The following is an 18,748-nucleotide window of genomic DNA, read 5'->3' on the forward strand; positions in this document are numbered from 1 at the left end:
GTAAGCTATCTCTATTATCAGAATTTCCAAGTGTAGTTGTGTAATCATAAAATATTAAAAAGTTAGACTGATAATAAAGAAAATAAAGTAATTAAAACGTCCCTCCAGATCTCCGCCCGTTTTAGGAACCTATAGGTAGATATATAGACTCTCGATTTCCATAGAAACGAATACTAATTTACCCAGAAAGAGTGAACAACTTATTGGTACATCTGATAATTTTCCATTAAAATAACCTTACGAGCACCTGAGCTCTTCTTCGTTTACTTTTATTTTTAAGAAAAATGGTAAATTTTGTTCTGTTCCTAATTACAGATCAGACTCAACCGAATTAATTCTGTTTAATTACCCAGCGCATAAACGGTACATACAATAAAATGGAACGATTCTAATAGGCCCGCCACGTCGACGAATCTCCACGGGCCATTTCACTCGAATTACCCGCGAGGAACAAAGGTGTCTGGGGGTCGCGTAGTTAAACTAGTCCACCCGGACCCCTGATACACACGGGGGTGTGTTCATAAACTGTCCGATCCATGTCAGGCCATTCCACTGGCTCGTAAAACGAACGTATAACTGTTTCATAACTGTTACGCTGTGGCCCATCATGACGGGAACGAAATTATTCTCGAAACTTTACTGTCGCACCTCGCGATATAACGCAGGGTGCAGTATTGTGATACCGGAAATGTTACGATTAATGGATCCCATGTTGGAACGCTTGTGTACTTTGACGGCGATCGCCTCGTGTGATTTTCAAAATGAAACTTTCAAACCATCTGCTGTATACGAAGAAAGTATTACGTATCATAAAAATCACATATATGCGATGGAGAAAAAATTCTTTTACGATTCTCGCCGAACCTCGTTTCAATATTCGCTAAAAGATGAGCGTAGAAAAATTACAGGTTATCTATAAGAAAAAATTGAAGGTTGGAAGCTTCGTAAAAAACGGACTGGTAAAAAAATGTACTATAATAAATCTTTGATTAACGCTCGAAACTTTGGATCGCGTTGGAGCAGTTATCGCAGAGGGACACGCTTTCTGGACTTCATGAATTGTGTTCACTTCATAAACTGCAGTTTGGGCCGAGCCTTCAGTGTGGAACCGCCCAGTAATGGAGATGAAGCTCAAGTGTTTAACGTAGAGATCTTTCTGAGCAGTTATCGAGAATTTACTGCATAATTATCTCACAAGGGAAGGCACGGAAGTGTCCCTCTCCGATTTTGACGAAATTTCGTATATCTGTGAAGCAGTCAAAAATAAGACATACGTATATTTTTTTATCGGCTCAGGCGCGACTTTAAGGGGTGAAACCAACCCTCGAAGTTTCGACCCGAAAGTATTATCTCGAAAACCAGAGGAGATACATGGAAACTTCTAATGGACGAGGTTTGCAGTTTTTTATGTAGAATAATATGGTGCTAACAAATTGTCCAAAATATAATTTGTTTATAACAAAAAAATTTCGGATCGAACTTCGAGAGGGGGTTTCACCCATCAAAGTCGCATTTCAGCCGATAAAAAAAAATACGTATCTCTTATTTTTGACTGCTTAACAGACATATGAAGTTTCATCAAAATCGGAGGGGGACACTTCCGTGCCTTCCTTTGTCAGAAGCTTCTTGGAACCATATTCTGCAACATAACAAATATTTCGATCGGTCCACTGTCAAAATTATCTAAGATGATCCACGTCTTATTTCTCCAAGATCCTCTCGAGAAGGATCTTAACAATCCAAAGATCTTCGCTCATCGTTCCAAGAACATTTCCTTGTATTTTGCATCCACTTCCGGCGCAATAATGATCACTTCGGGATCGCTTCCCGGCAGTGGATAAATCCGTTCACGCTCGAGGGGGTCTGGTAACTCGGAGCGCGTAAAATCACCAGAATAAATCATCTTCCGAGGAGTCTTTGCGAAACGCCGTCGGAGGACGATGACCATATATCCCAGGAACGGAGCAGCTCCGGGCGGAGGTCTTAACTACGTAATTATCCAGACAATCGAGCATTTCCCGGCGCGAGGCGAAGAACAGGAGGTTAGGCGGGAAGGAGCGACCCCAGTCGTGTCGGTTCGAAGATTGGCGCCAGTCTCCCGTCCGTGTAACTCCGGACCAACGGCGACGGCAGGATTACACTAGAAGGATGGCGATCGATGGACGAACGGCGCCCGAAAGGCGCCTTCGTCTCGATGCCCCCCGCGACGACCAACTTTTCCTAACGTTTGTTTACTCACGGTACTTCCTTCGTGTGGCCTCGTCAGCCATTAGTTGTCCCTTACGCCATCTTCGGCCCCGTTCCATCAAACATCCCCCACCCTTTCTCTGTCGCCTTGGGGTGCGCGAATCATGTACACTAACGGCCAAAAGTCTGGAATAGTGATTTAAGAGAAATAGGAATTTTTTTAGATGAAAAAATTAATTCTTTTAACATTAGATCCAACAAATTAACCTTCAAAATGACAGATTATAGGTTATTTTTGTTTTACGATCACTGGAGATTGTGATAGTGCTTAATCTACTATACGTCATGTATTGTATAGTGGTCTCTTGATATATTGCCGCTGGAAGCACTTCCCCTCTAAACGTACTTTCACGCACATAAATTCGTTATTCCACCACGTTGCGTGCGCCGTCGCCACCAGTACGATTCAGCTCTAGGCAGAACTTAGCATGGAGGGGGCTCTCGATATAATGCCGTTCCCGAGAATTTAACTCTCCTACAATCTCGACCGCAACAATATGTCAAAAGGTCACTGGATTATTATACAGAAGAAAATGCTAAAGTCCCTTAAAATTAAATATATAGGTGTTAGTAAAAATTTATCAGGATATTCGATATTGATAGAGATCACCAAGTGATTCGAAACTTCCTACGTGTTTTCGTAAACGCACCATTTTTCTATCCTATTATGACTGTATGCAATTCGGAGGATTTGCAAGTTTTTGATATTTTTCTGTTTTAATTGAACATTCTCATATAACGTATAAAGTGCGAGGAGACAGAACACTGAGATTTCAAGGTGACTCTTGCTCTGTTTAAGTCTATTATAATCGTGTACGCGCGAGTCCAGTTTAACTCGCCTGTCTGACCATTACTGGTTATGTCCACTTACGGCTCGTGTTTAGGAACATTGTCAGGGGCAGAATGTTATGTGTTTCTTGAGATAAATAACTACATATGTTTTCCTATTGCATCGCATAGCTCATAAAAAAAAATACATTTAGATATTTACTATGATATGACCTTCAAATGACCTGTAATTATTTGAAAGAAAAAAAGGAACATCGATAACCTGGAAAATTTCTAGAAAAAAAAAAACATTTGAAATAATTACCATTTAAATTACGTTTAAAATATTTTTTGCGTTTTCAGTATCAATGATAAAGATAGTCAGGGGAGGATCACACTTAAACGAAACACCTTGTATATACTAGGTGAGTCAATAAGAACTACTATCTAAGATAACTCGTTTTCTATTCATTGTATCAGAAAACGTTGTAATTCATTGTATTAAAACGTTTTCTGACACAATCAATACGTAACGAATTATTGTAGATAGCAGTTTTTTTTTCCTCACCCTGTATATTTCAGGACACCTTCATTTTCTCATCATGTACACCAGCCTCTGTGTGTGTGCCCTCCATATTCCTGCGTCTCTCGAAGAAAAGGTTTCTATTCTTCGTCGGAAAGGGAGGAAGTCCATTAATCGGCTCGTGTTACCTGGGTTTCTCTTGGTACCGCCATTTTTCGTCTCGAGACGAAGACTCGGAGGATCCCCGCCACGAAAAGGTTTTGTGCACGAAGGAAGGCTCTTTGCGGAACCGATCTCGTGAAACCGTCTCGTGAACATCTTCTGACTCTCGCTGGTAGACAAAGGAGAGTGATTTCTCAAAGACGAAGGCGGGGTTTGCGTAGCGCGCAAAAGGAGCAGCAGGTTACGCGAAGCAGAGTCCTACTCGGACTGTCGTGAAACCAACGTGTAGCGAATCGATCGGATGGACCGACAAAGTGTCCGTTTAATGGACGAGGAATCGAAGTGGCTCCTTTGTTCTCCCCAAGAAATAAACAGAAGGTCGATGCTTTCGAGCGTGAAACGTTGGGAATAACAAATAAATTTTCCATGGTGACCCACGATTTTGAAAACGCTCAAGTGCAGAAAGGTAGACCTTATAAAGTAGAATAGCAACTGATGTGGTCGTTTTTGGACCGCTTTATCAGAATTGAACAAATGTGTATTTCATCGTGTTGAGAATAGACCAAGGTTGTTATTTAATGCATTTGTGGCATGTAATTATGCCTTGAATCTGTCAAATTTGCAGTTTATCGCGAAGAAACTGTGTGTCTGATGTATGTTTAAGTGAAAATTAAAGATGACCAAGATGCTAGTTATGCCAATCAGAATTGATTTATAGGGGATTTCATTAAAACGTTTTTTTTATATAACTAGTAAGTAATGAGTTATTTTAGATTCTTATTGAATCACCCTGTATGTCATCACTGTACAAATGTTTTTCCCCTATCTTCTATTCGCGCAGATTCTGTTTAAAAGCGCGCCCATAAACGCTCACAAACAACAAAAGACAGCCAGAAAAGCTTCTCGAGCCGCGTGAAAAACCCTCGAAATCCTCAGTTTTACCTCGGAATAAAACAAGCCCCGAGAAAGTGCATTTCCGGCGCGACGTGATAGTTACGATCAAAGCCACGAAAAGGACCGAAATTGTTCAAGGATCGAGAAAAAAAAAAAGAAATTGCAGGTTGACCGTTCTTGGCTAAAATTAAATTCGAAAGCCGTGAACGAAGCCGGTTAATTAAGCGAAGTACCTTTTTCGTCGGTTCCAGCGTGATGAGGCGCGGGAACCTCGTCCATTTTCCTCGACTCTTCTTTTCAACGAGATCCTAGAATTCCTTTAAAGCCTCAAGGGTAAATTAAAGAGCTCGCTACACGACCTGACGAATTATTCCCTCCTTGCCCTGCCGAGACACTGATGAAAAATCGTATTTCATAACGATATTATCAATGATTCTCCGAGCATAAGACAAGAGTATGAAGAAACCCTAACCTGCAATTCAAATTTTAATTCCAATTTCGTTCTGTTCAACTTCCCTTTGTGTAGAGGTAGGTACATACCCCGTTCTTTCAATCTCCAGATCCGACAGATTATAAAATTTCATTGAATTCTGCATAGAAAACGGTCCATTAAACCCTTGGAAACAGGACGTTTTTGCTGAATAAAGGACGATATATAGGCCCAGATAGATCCTCTGTTCATCTGGTCTCTTTAGATTTTCGGTGCTGAGGAACCTTCGAACAGTCATCGAGAATTTACTGTACAAGTAATTATACGCTTTAGTTACTTTCTGTAACCTAGCCTGGTGCGTGAAATTTCTTAAATCTGCGGTCAAAATCGATCCAAACCTCTTAGTATGCGAGGGTTAAAGAGAAATGTTGATCTACAAATTTTCTTTCCTTCGTAATCTGATCATGGAGTTTAGCAGATAATTTTTATCGAGGTTCAAGGTTGCGGTACACTCGACCAAGACCTGATATTCCGTGGATCAGTGGTGCCGTGTCATCGACGGACGATATTTCAGGGGCGACGTATACCCTTGATGGAAACGATACCAGTCTGAAAATTCTTCTCGTTCGGATGTATCCCCGACGGCGATCGATTTCTGTTCGTAATCGACTGGGATAATCTGTGTGTGGGTGAAGCAATCGTGGCCAATGAAAGAGCACGCGGAAGACTGCCGGACGAAACTGGGCCACGCAAACAACCGCGTGGATACGACCTCTCTCATCTCGGCTGTGTTAAGGGCAATCAAGGTCGACGAGGAAACTGCGGTTCCCCAACCGACATACACGCAGCTTTCGACGGTCTCTTTGTGAAATGGCAACGACACGTTCTATGGGGACATGTGTAGCATTTTTGCTTGGGAATTTCCAGGAAATTTTGTTGGTAATTTCTAAGAAATTTTGTCCAATGCCTGCCCCGTTGCATTTGGAAGCCAGTGAAATTGATCAGGGAGCTTCTCCTTCAGGAATAAAGGCTGTTCTTCTGATTAACGAACTTTGCTTGTACTTAAATTCAATTTAAGGTTTAATTTAATCAGATCTTGAACTGACCTTTCACTGGTAATTATTTTTAGTTGAAGAAAAACTTCAAACATAATTTCTAGGTTAATTCTTCAGAGGTACATGAAGGTTTGATGACTAATAATGAATGGCTTTTGGGTAATGAACAATTTTGTTCTGTATCGAGTAGGTTACGTGTATTCCACGTAAATTTGTTTATTAAATATATATGTATGTAGTTCGAACATTGTAACGTCTTGAGTTTGGCTCCTTCGATAAGAAACTCCAGTGCTACCAACTATAGTTCCATATATTTCAGAATACGAGGAACACGTAAAACACTGCAGACACTCTTTAGCGTTATTAGCCACTTCCTGGTATCTATTTATTGTATTAAAATGAATCAGATAACTCGTGACCCGACCTCAATTCTCAGTTCGCTAAACAGAAGATATCTCTTTGCATTGAAACTGCAGGTTTCCTAGAAAGCAGTCGTGAGAATCTACAGCCTGGAAGTATATGTATACAGTAGACTCCCGTGTAGAACTGGTTCATATAACACGGTAGATAAATTCACATTTCAACTGAAACTGATGAAACATCTTTAATATTCATGTTACAGTTTCTATAATAAATAATTCATAGTAAACTCTACATAAACATTATCTATAAATGTACATTTCCATATGCATACATGAGCCGTTCGCAGGCCAAAGTGACTGACCCCACTTTTTTGAATTTTTTTTTTCAAATCTTAGTGTCTAAGAAGTGATGTTTAACTTTTTATAGTTTTATGGAATTAATCACTTTAACAGATGAACGGCTCGTATGTGTAACTTACATGACTCGTATAACACAGATTCATATAACACAAAACGTATCCCTCGTGTAATAATAGGGGTCTACTGAATATACTGAATCATTAAACATTTGAAGACTTTGTGGAAATGCTTCGTTAATAAAATAAAATCGGATGTCCTTGCTCTCAACGAGTTCATACGATCATAACCAAGGGCACTATAAACATTTTCACCGGATATACAGACTCGTCTCGATTATTGTCCTGAACTGGGGTTCGCGCCGTGACAATAATCGAATAGGGAGAAATGCTTTAGATCCTCGTAAATTAGTTTCTTGTACGAAGCTCGAACGACAAAGTTTCCACTTGACAGGTTCCACGACAATAATCGTGTAGAACAAGCCAGACAATAATCGAGAGGAGTGTGTATAAGGTTCGATATCGGTCCAGCAATTTGTACTTTGCAGCAAATTCAATTTAGTCGACCCTGTATTAATTTTGGCATCGATCTCTTGTGACGAAGAGGCGCGACGGCTCCAACGAGCTGGACTCCGTGGAAACCAAACATTGACTTAACCTTAATGCCCAAGCCGCATTCGAGCGTCCCGGAAGAAGCGCCGGCAAACATTCGCGGCGTTATTATTGGACACCGACGCGTTCCACCTCGAGACACTTCTCCGGGTGAAATGGACAACATTGCAATTTAATTATAGAACCCACTCACATGCAATATAAACCAGGAAATAATTCACTATCTTAAAGTAATTGTGTTGGACGTACTCGACAACTGGAATTTCGTTTCCGGTTGTATAACGCGTCTCGAAAAGCGTTCGACAATCTTCTGAAAGTTAGTTACACTATGCAACGTCGGAATCGTGTTTGTAAAGAAGTTTCTGGATACAAACAAGCGTTTTTAGCGTCTAGTAAGGTTAGGAAACTACGATTTGATGCAACTTCAGGCCAAACAGAAGGGTGCATCTGTGACACCAATATCTAAAAATTCAAATAGAGCAGATTTTTGAATTTTGTAGCAGAAGATTTTTACCACATAAATAGTATTTAATCCCATTAAAACCATTATTTTTTTGCATTATTCAAATAGAGCAGAATTTTGAATTTCGTAGCCGAAGATTTTTACTACATAAATAGTATTTAATCCTATTAAAACCTCTATTTTATTGCATTATTCAAGTTAAGAGATGCTATAAATGCACAAACATCATTGTGAACTTCGCGTTGTTTCGTAATTCCAAAACCATTGCCATCCCATGACTAAAACAAAAAACTCTCGAGCACACGTTTCGAATTCCTCGTTCGAAATATTTGAAAATTCACGGAATTCCGTCACGGAAAAACTGGTGTTCAGGGCCGGGGGGAAAGAAGGCCGAATCGACCGTTGGAAAGTTCGGAACCCACCGTGGAACACGAGGTTACCAGTAGAGGGGCGTCGTTCACATAAGTTTCGAAAGCCGCGCGCACGATCTGCTTTAACCGCGGGCACGTGCTCCTCACCCGGGGAGGCGACGCATCGTACATCCGCAGACTTATTATGTCAAACACATACACAGAAAGGGGACAGACACGTGGATGTGTGTGTGGAACGATCACGGTGGCCGCGAAACCGCTTGATACACCGTTTCGGAATTGAATGGACTGTCAGTGTCACGCGGTTGTCAACCTCTTCTTTCGACACTCGTCTTTATGGATAATACTTCGTGGAGTAATACAGGGTGTAACAAAAATGTTTCAGACTTTGAAATGGGTCAGGTGTGAGACGATTTGGAACAAGTTTTTCCTTAGCAAAAATGTTATCCGAGGCTTTGTTAACGAGATACAGGAAAGTCTCGATGAGTGTGACGTACGCTACGTTACGTAAAGATGTGTTTTTTACCCGAAGCTGAGCTTCTGTTTACTCTGTTTTGATTGGTGGGGACTCTCCTAATGGTGGGAATAACGTCGTTGCTCGTGTCGCATTCATCGAGGGATCACTGTAGCATTCTCAGCGTACTTTCTGAAGTTTAAATCGGAACAAAGGAACAATTAAAGTGAAACGAAGTTGGAACAGGTTTTTAGTTGTTTCGTTCCAATGCTCGAAACATCAGCACTTCAGCTCTCGGTTGCTTCGACGACCACACAGTGTCTTCACCAGGAGGAACAGATAAGACGTCGTAAAGTATTCGGCCTACGTTCGACCATTTCGAGATCAGAGAAAGAGCAACAACGATGGAGGTCCCCCTTAGCTACCGAGGTTACTCTGGACAGCCCTAATGGGATTCACTCTTGTCAACATCGCAGTAGGTACAAAAGAAATGACAGGGGCAGAGGGTTTATTGCGTCTCCGTTACCAATTTTAATGCGTGTCAATATACAGGCCTGATCCAGGTCTCCTATGAATCTCTGATTAACCCATATCGATACACGAAGTCACGGTCAACGTGTCCCTAGTTCGACTGGCGTCTTGCTATGCGAAGAAGGCTCGTTTTATTTTCAAGGTTACTTTCTCGAAACGTGAATCAGACACTTTTGCACCACGGGAACCTGTCCCCCTGGTTTCGAGAGACGGACGAGAACGAAAGTTAGGCGACTACAGGTTCTTCTCGAGCTACTGGTGGACCGAGTTGAAAGCTAGAATGACGAACTAGCTGTTATTGAAAAAATAGGAAAAATCTCCAGAAAGTGGTATTTTAAAAATTTTTTAAATGTATTGTTTAAAGAAATGCATTACTCTGGGATCCAATCATACACCTGGATTCTTTATTAGAAAACACAATACTGCAATGTATACAGTTTTTATATCTCTAATACTTTCCAAAATATTCGACCGAATTCACACCCCTAAACTTAGGGGCTGTTTCGAAAAGAGACAAGTGACAAATATTTTTATGAGAACTACAATCTCACATTCTCACTTAAAATCAGCGATTGTCAATTCGGAATGTTCCCTCGTGAGAACTACAGCCTGTATCCAGTTAGAATTATCTCTGCACGTGGAGGATCAGTAATAAATTCTGCAACGTTCCACTGCATACGAATGAATTTTCCCAATTTATCTGCCTTGAGCTGATAATTTTCGAACAAACACATCGACAGAGATGATTCTGTGAAAAATCACAAGTGAACTGTACGCAATATCCACTGACGATACGTACGTTATTCTGAAAAATATGGATAGATGAAAGGTCGCCTCGGGAAAGTGAAATCTGCTGCGGAAAGCATTATTTCCGTGTCGCTATCACGCCGTTCGAGCGAACTATCGCGTCAGAACTAAAAACAAAACATAAAAAAAAATTATAAGAGAAAGACAGAACCGGATTGCATAATTTGTATTCGCACGAGCGCGAATGTGTTTTGCGAATCACGAAGGGGAACAGTAAAAGAAATATCGTTGCGTGAAAAGCAGCGCTGGCGAAACGCGCACGGTATTACGCTCGTTTTTCCGGGAACGATCGGTGGCTGGCCTTGAATGCGCTTGGAATCGTCGAAGGAGAATAATAAACCGCCGCGGACCGAAAGGATAAACCGTCGAGCCCTGGCTACGGGCTAATTATCCGGTCTTCCATGATTGCATTTGAATTTCCGAACGATCTGGCCTTCCTCATGCCATCTAATGGTTCTTCGAACTGACCTGGAACGGTTATCTGAATCACTATTTTGATATTGTATCGAAGATTGTATTTTACGCCATATTTTGGGGGTTTTAATTGAGTTATTGATTTTCGACAAGTGGAAACGCGGCTTAACGTGTTGGCTGCTACAATTTGGTAGATTTATGAAATACACGATTAGTCTGAAAATCGAAACAGAGGAGTTTAATGAGGTTTTTATATAGTTTTTAATGAAATCCTCAAGGAGAGGAACGAATATTTGATTACAGTTTCTGATCGAGTTGTTGATTTTTGACAAGTGGAAACGCGGCTTAACGAGTTGGCTGTTAGAATTTGGTAGATTTATGAAATACACGATTAGTCTGAAAATCGAAACAGAGGAGTTTAATGAGGTTTTTATATAGTTTTTAATGAAATCCTCAAGGAGATGAACGAATATTTGATTACAGTTTCTGATCGAGTTGTTGATTTTTGACAAGTGGAAACGCGGCTTAACGAGTTGGCTGTTAGAATTTGGTAGATTTATGAAATACACGATTAGTCTGAAAATCGAAACAGAGGAGTTTAATGAGGTTTTTATATAGTTTTTAATGAAATCCTCAAGGAGATGAACGAATATTTGATTACAGTTTCTGATCGAGTTGTTGATTTTTGACAAGTGGAAACGCGGCTTAACGAGTTGGCTGTTAGAATTTGGTAGATTTATGAAGTACACGATTAGGCTAAAAATCGATACCGGAACTACCAACGTCAAATATATCCGAAATTAAATTGTGTAATATTAATTGATATATATAGTATATTACAAAATATACTATAATATAGTATAATATAAAATGTATAATAAACTAAAAGTCAATATGAATTTCGACAAAAGCACTTTCGTGATCTAAGTAATTGTAAATCAGAAAGTAGAAATCCGTCATTTTGACGGTTTTTGTGGTCTGAGTGTTAATCAAGTTCAATAAGATTATTACTTAATTTCTAAAGAAATCCTCAAGGGTGAAGGAAACGAGCCCCCGTGTTCTCAGGCCAAAATGACGAAACTTTTGGAAGTTTTTCAACTTCCACAGACCAATTAGCACTTGATTGGTACTTCATCATATAATTTTATTAATTTTCTTTACTCGTTTTCGTGGAGTTAATCACATTGGCAAATGAACAACTGAAATATCTGTTCGATTCCAGTTCACGTGAGTTAATTCATAATAATCTATGTTTCCAACAGACATCTGGAGTCTATTTACGAGCGAATGGAAGTCTACTGTTCCGAACTAGCTCGTAACAGGTAAAAATAGCTCGCTGATTGTGCGTACAGTGTTTCGCGTGTATATCACTCATTCCACTTCGATGCCTGCTAATGACAAGGCAAACACGCGCACGCCTTGTATCGTTATTGTCTTCAGATAACACACACTCTCGCACGTTACACAGTACACGTTTCTCGAATTGCCCGTTTCGAAATCCAAAAATAACGATTCCTAAGGAAAGACGGAATCGAACCGTGGAACACGGGTTATTGGTTTGACGGTGGTGGTATCCGGCTTGTCACGTTAAATACGTTTCAATTCCATTTTTAAATTCGACAGAAATAGAGAATCTCGGTTTAGATCAATCGTACTCGGACAGATTTCGCGTGGTTCCTTTTGCTTTCGAAATCTTACGGATTCATTTAAACCCCTCCGTAGGCAAACTGAGTCTGGTTTACCGTCAAATCTGATGTTTTTTCAGACTGTTCTGAACTTTCAAGAAATCTACAAAATTTCCAGAATACTTGACAAAGTTTATACTACATTATACAGCCGTTCGTTAAGTCGAATGACTAAAACTGTTCTCGGTAAAAATAACAATTCGGAGGACTGTCCGGGAATAAACGAAATTTCGCTTGGATCGATAATTAAATATTCACTAAGAAATTCCCTAACGAAAAAAGATATGATACCAATTGATTGTCGTTAATATTTGTAAATATATTTTAACTAAATACAGCCGATTTCTTTCTGGTCCTAATAAATTCGTCCCTGAAGAGGTTAAATATCAACGATTTAATACGAAAATTAAACTGTATACAGACTCCTCTCGATTATCGTCTGGCCTGTTCTACGCGATTATTGTCCAGGCGTTATCCTCACCACTGGAAGGGCCGAGGTCGTGACACCTGTCAAGCACATACTTTGTTGCCCAAAAAATGAATTTACGAGGGTCTGAAGCATTTCTCCCAAAGAAAGGAAAACGGAAGTTATTTATGACTCCGTCAAAACATTTTTAATTTGTATACACAAAAAAATCGTACAATCACGTACTGCGTCCAATGCCATCGCAATTTTCGTAATCGACATGTTTCAAGTCCCCCCCCCCCCCTCCAGCTGATTTATGTGGGCACGTAACAGGTGAACCGATAAGACTTTAATTCCTACATGGTACCATTTGTTTGCACATTGTCTCAGCCCTCGCCTCGAAAATGGTCTCTCGTTTGTTATCAGTTTGTTCAAACATCACCTGGTAAACGGTCTCCTAGCTACATGACGGGGAACGCAATAAAATTCGACTTCTTTTAACAACCATCACGAACACCAGGCTGCCTTTTATGCTTGAAAACCATTGTTCAACGAGATAATTGAAGAGTTCAATGGAAACGGGGCACATGTCACATCTGCGTCAATTTTCAGTTTTTTGTACCATCGACAAACTTCAATCTTGTTTTGTTTTTAAAGTAATTGTCGTGTAAATTTATATAGTAATATACTCAATATATAGTACAATTTAACGTAATATAGTATCACCATTTTTCTTGGCGAGAAATAAACTGTGCCTCCAGAAAAAGGAGAATCCTGGCAAAAACTACTTCATCCTGTACAGTTGGCACTCTGCTCGATTAAACGAGTCCGCGAGAGATTCCAACTTACTGATATTAATGGTTGCTGTAGCTTTTTCTGAACATTACAGCCCAACATACAACATCGAACAATTGCAATTTTTTCATACCATTATGCGTCAAAGAGTGAACCCTCTATTCTTTACTTTTTTTATTATTCTCGTTTGAAAATATTTTTTATTATTTAGTAAACATTTAATACATATATTATCATATGTTATATAACTCAATTATTATTCCTTGTTATATAAATAAACAAAAATACAAGTTCAAAATAATAACTTTTTTTTTCCTGTCTGAAAATAGCAAAAAAGAGGTCGTGTCAGATGCGACCTCAACTTATCGAGAACGACCTTTAAATCCCACCTTACCATTCGAGGGTTAAACAAGTATACATGAACATAAAGAGTTTTCGACCACAATACCCTAATCTACCACTGTCAGAAAGCTACACATACACTGGAATAAATCGATTTCGACGTATGTAATTATCTTTCGATGTACTTGCATCCAGATAATTGAAAGGAACATCCTTCTTGGAACGAAAACTCAATGCAACTCTCACGACACCATTTTCCGTATACAGATTAACGCGATCTTTGTAAACGAAACGTAGTGTAATTTCCCTTGCGCCGCGCCCGTGAGTCATACCTAACACGGAACAACTAAATCACCTGTTGATTACGCAACAGATTAAATCCGACCAATCGACAGATCCCATCGGTCGATTAACATGTTCCGTGACCTCCGACAATTAATTTCCCGGCGGGGAAACCGAGCGAAAATAGAATTGGTTATAAACGTGTACACGGATAGAGACCATCCGTGCGCTCGCGCCAGCTTCTCCCTGTGGGCTTTATTTCGACGTCGGTACGATTTTATTTCGACAGATCTCTGGTCACGAAGGTGAACCAACATTCCATTTGCGACAAATACTACGGGGATGTCGCCTCGTGTGACGCGAAACGCGTAGAATCTTTCCCGTGATCGACCAACAGGTTCGGCTTTCCCACAGAGAAAGTCCATCTCTCGAGTGATCAACGTTCCAGAGAACGCACGGTGTTCTTCTCGCGACCAAGATGAACGACGTGGTAAGATAGCAGGTGTACACCTCGAAGGTACGATATAGTTGAGTATAGTACCGACCACGATATAACAAAGTCGTCGATTAAAGTTCTTAGGGATCTGTACAGTGAATACTCGATGAGTGTTTGAAACAGACCTGGGCACTTCTGAAATGATATTATTTGAAATATTATTTCAAATAATATGTTATTTTATTTTATAATTACTTCCATGCCTGTGATCACGTCTGAAATGATATTATTTGAAATATTAGTTTTTATTTACTAATCATTTGAAATAATTGTGAAATTGTTCTTTTTCACACCAGTGGAATGATTATTGTTTTTTCATAATCTTCAGTGCCGAGGAACCTTCAAACACTCATCGACGATTTACTGTACCTACTGCATTCTGTCGTAGGATTTCGCAGAGTAAAAAACGACATTGGACCTTGTCTCCTAATACAATAGAACAAGTTGATTGGTATAACCAGGTCGTAGACAGAATAGGAGTCCACCTATTTTTTCCCCACCTATGATTTTTCGTTCGAACGGAGTTAGAGGTAGAGTTCAGTAAATCAAGCACTATACTAAAATTTTGTTCATATAAACGAAGTTCCAGTGAATTCTTGTCAATTATGTCAAAAGGTTTACTTTAACACTTCATCGATTTCACGTACTATACATATATTTACATATGATGGCCACTGCTATAGCAAAACCAGCGTGTCCAGAAACATATGGATGATCATCAAAGAATGTCACTTTTCCTATTCTACACAATATCCTCCAAAAATCATCTTCCTTTTAGCCCAGTCTATTCCAAAATACGATCCCAGGGATTGCAGAACTGGCCCCACCAACCAAAAGGAACTTATATATTTACAAGCAGGTCCACCACCTATCGCAATCAATCTCTGCTCGCAGGTGTACACACCAGAGTTGGACACAATTTTATTCGAACAACACAACGAAAACCAGCAGTATCTCAAATCGTCATCCTGACCTTCAAACAGTTAACACAATTAAATAATTGTCTGCCAAGTGTCTACACATTCAAGCAGTAATATTATTTAAATAATTGCAATTTCAACGTTTAAAACAACGAAGTACCTTTTTCCTATCTTTTATTTATCATTCGAAACTCTTCATACAGAAGTAATGAATTTGCCCATCTCTGGTGCCATACCAAGGACTGACCTGCAGAAGCACGTGACGGTGTCCTCGACGTCTATGGAGAGGGACGTGTCGATGGCCGAGTACTTGAGCACCTTTCTGCTTCCCAAGCCGAACATCGAATCGACACTGACCAGCCAGCAGGACCCCGGATAAGAACGCTTACACACCGATTACACACGGGCGGCCACGAGGAAACCAGGCGGAAAAACCGAAGGGAACCAGAAGATACCACGAAGACGACGAGAAACGAAAGGAAATAGGAATATGTACAGGGTTCGAGGACCAGGTAGACCGGTCGTGGGAGACTGTATGGGAGAAAGAATGAAAATAAAAAGACAGGAGGAAGGAAGAGGGGAAGAGAGTCACGAGGAGAGACGTCTAAGAACACATGTACACGTACACTTGATTATTCCACGGTCAGAGGAGAGGAAATTCACGCAGCCAGCGGGAAACGGAGAGCACAGACTGACGTCGCGAGGCGTTCTCCAGCCGTTCGCCAGGTACCCGCCGCCGCTATCGCCTATCGGCAGCCGCCAACGATACACGGAGAAAGCTGTTGGCTTGTGAGGAGGGGGGAGTTGGGAGGGGGGATAGAACTTGTGGCGTTCGTGGTTCGAGGTAGTGATGGGCGATATTTATCGATATTTTAGAAACTAATAAAAACAGGTACTGATCATTTTGTGTCAAAATATCGATATTTTTTTTTTACAAAAAAGAAAGCTGCTTGAAGAAAGAATAAATACAATAGTAATCGCGACGTCAGGGAGACTTTTCTCGAGCTGTGTTAACTTTGATCGGAATGTGAAACCATTTATCGATACAACATCTTCGACAATTATTTTTTTTAACCCGTTTGTTTTTAGACGATTAGAATTGATAAGCTTTTTATGTATGTTTTGTAATAATAAATATTATTTGAAAAATGGATTACTTGTTTTCATTTCGATACTTTGAATCTTAATGTAAATAATTCCTTCATACTATGCAACAATTTTATTTTATAATATTTTTTTGTATTGAATTAATTGGTAAATTTATAGGATTTTCGTATCGGTATTATGAGTAACGATATTTTTTTAATACTTTTCATGCATCGATAAACACACTTTAAAAAAATTTGAGTTTGTTCAGTTTATCGAGTTATAGAATATAGGAATTTCTGCACTTGTCTAATATACCACAATCTTCATTTCGGGTAATACTGACCCGAGGAGAACAGCTGAGTTAAGACCCGATTACACAAGTTAAAATGATTTGCGCAAACTGCCTTGTGCATTCACATTTGCCGCAAGTAAATACTTTTACTTATTATGTAATTTGTAATAACCAATTATAATTACAGTTTATTCTTTATATGTATATAGAATTACTGTGCAAGATAGACTGAACACGTACAATGCACAAGGAAGTTCGCAGAAATTATTTGAACGTGCAGACGGGCCTTCAGGGGAAAGGAGAGGGTGAAGTATGAGGAAATAGAGTGCACAGCGTGGTAGAAAGAGAGGGACAATCTGAGCACCAAAGGGGCTTCCTAAAGACGGGGGTATCGTTTGTCTCTTTCTATCCTTCTTTTTCGTCATTTTGTCTTCCTCTTTGTCCGGCTAATATAATTATCGGGAGAGAGGTTAGCGCTCAGGGAAACCGAACAAGTTCCTTCTCCTTAACCTTTTCGGTACGATCATTGGACTGTAATCGACGAACGAACGTCGACTGAGGTCGACGGATGGATCTCTTGCGTAGAACGGAAGGCGAACAAGTATATTTTTCTCTGTACAGACGCGCTTTGTGGAGATTTTTCTGATCGGATTGATGTCGTTACCGCATGTGATACCACCACAAAATCATTTCCAGTTATCTTTTCGATCTTATTCGTGCTCCAGAGCGGCGCGCAGTTATCGAGGGAAAACTATTTATAAGAGGCTGTGTGTGATATCGATTCGAACCTCTCGAAGGATACTAACACAAGGTCCCTATCGGTGATTATGAAAGTAGTGCAAGACGAAGAACCAACAAAAAATTTTGTTTTCTTCTTATTTTATGTTAAATCGATTTATACCGTGGCGGACTGAAAAGTTACCACTCTTTCTATTTGTATTATTTTTATTATTTTTTTAACATCAACTTAAAGCATTAGTATGTGTTATACTTCAGGAATTAATTTACACTACAGATCGCGTTTAGTTGACTAATATTTTCAACTGACCAGAAAGACGCAATGATCTCCATGTAATGACAAAAAGTGGACGTCTGAATTGCCCTCTGCGAATGAATCATGCTACGTGACGAGCGACTGTGTACCAAGAAGGTTAACACACGAGCGACAGGGTCGCATGTGCTTATAGCTGGATCGTCGATTATTATGCAATTACAAATTTCTATAGGTTAATTTACCAATCTACATTTCTTCCAACTATTAAAAGTTTTATAAGATCCCACTGTAAAATAAAATTCATACCGATTTTTACGACAAAATTTCATTACATTCTGTTTTGGATATTGACAATAAATGCATAAAATGTGCAAATGCGTGACGACCTCGGAGTCCCATATGGCCCGGATGAATTTTTGCATTTTTATTATTTCAACCACCGTTGATTAACAATGCATTGTTTCGCGAATAAGGAAGCATAATCTCGCGAGTATACGTCAAGTGAATCGCAACGCTTTTATTATCGAAAGGATCGAGGGTAAAAGTTATAACGAAGCGAATAAATGAGGTTCGACTTATTCCGATTTTTGCATTAGATTATGTTGATTCGAGCTTGAATAATTTCGTCGAATCCATCTAGCGACAACCTTATAAATATGCAAATTCCCGTCGCGTTATGCCTCTGTTTTGTCGACTTTAACGACGGGGCCGCGGGATATACGGCGAGTGAGGCCGTAAAAGTGAAACTGAAGTACAATATTGTAACATAGGAAAGAAAAAAGGAAAAAACACACAGCCACCCCTGGGAGGGGTATATAATTTTCGAACTTTGCTTAAACGCTATTAACTCGTGCACATTATACAGCCGGGGGTTGTTTTCGAATTTACAGAGGTGGCTAACTCGTTTGCCCGTTTAACAAGCTAATTGCCCGCGAAACGAACACACTGTCCGCGTTCATTGAATCGCCGGAGGATCGTCAAAATTCAACGTCAATCAT

The 18,748-nt window shown here is 39.8% G+C and overlaps 1 protein-coding gene across 2 annotated transcripts in view; it reads right to left on the reverse strand.

The window, feature by feature from the left end:
* The window catches only part of LOC107193876 (MOB kinase activator-like 2), a 71,013-nt gene that overhangs the window by 39,973 nt on the left and 12,292 nt on the right, over window positions 1-18,748 (reverse strand). The window contains exon 1 of one of the 2 annotated variants that reach the window (XM_015583411.1): window positions 15,623-16,112. The exons of the other annotated variant lie outside the window; for it this stretch is intronic. Within the exon in view, the coding sequence (XP_015438897.1) occupies window positions 15,623-15,717 (95 nt within the window). The 5' untranslated portion in view covers window positions 15,718-16,112. Of the gene's footprint in view, window positions 1-15,622; window positions 16,113-18,748 lie in introns of those variants that run through there. 2 annotated transcript variants of the gene reach the window in all.

Source organism: Dufourea novaeangliae, unplaced genomic scaffold, assembly GCF_001272555.1.
Source record: "Dufourea novaeangliae isolate 0120121106 unplaced genomic scaffold, ASM127255v1 scaffold1, whole genome shotgun sequence".
Lineage (NCBI taxonomy): Eukaryota > Metazoa > Arthropoda > Insecta > Hymenoptera > Halictidae > Dufourea > Dufourea novaeangliae.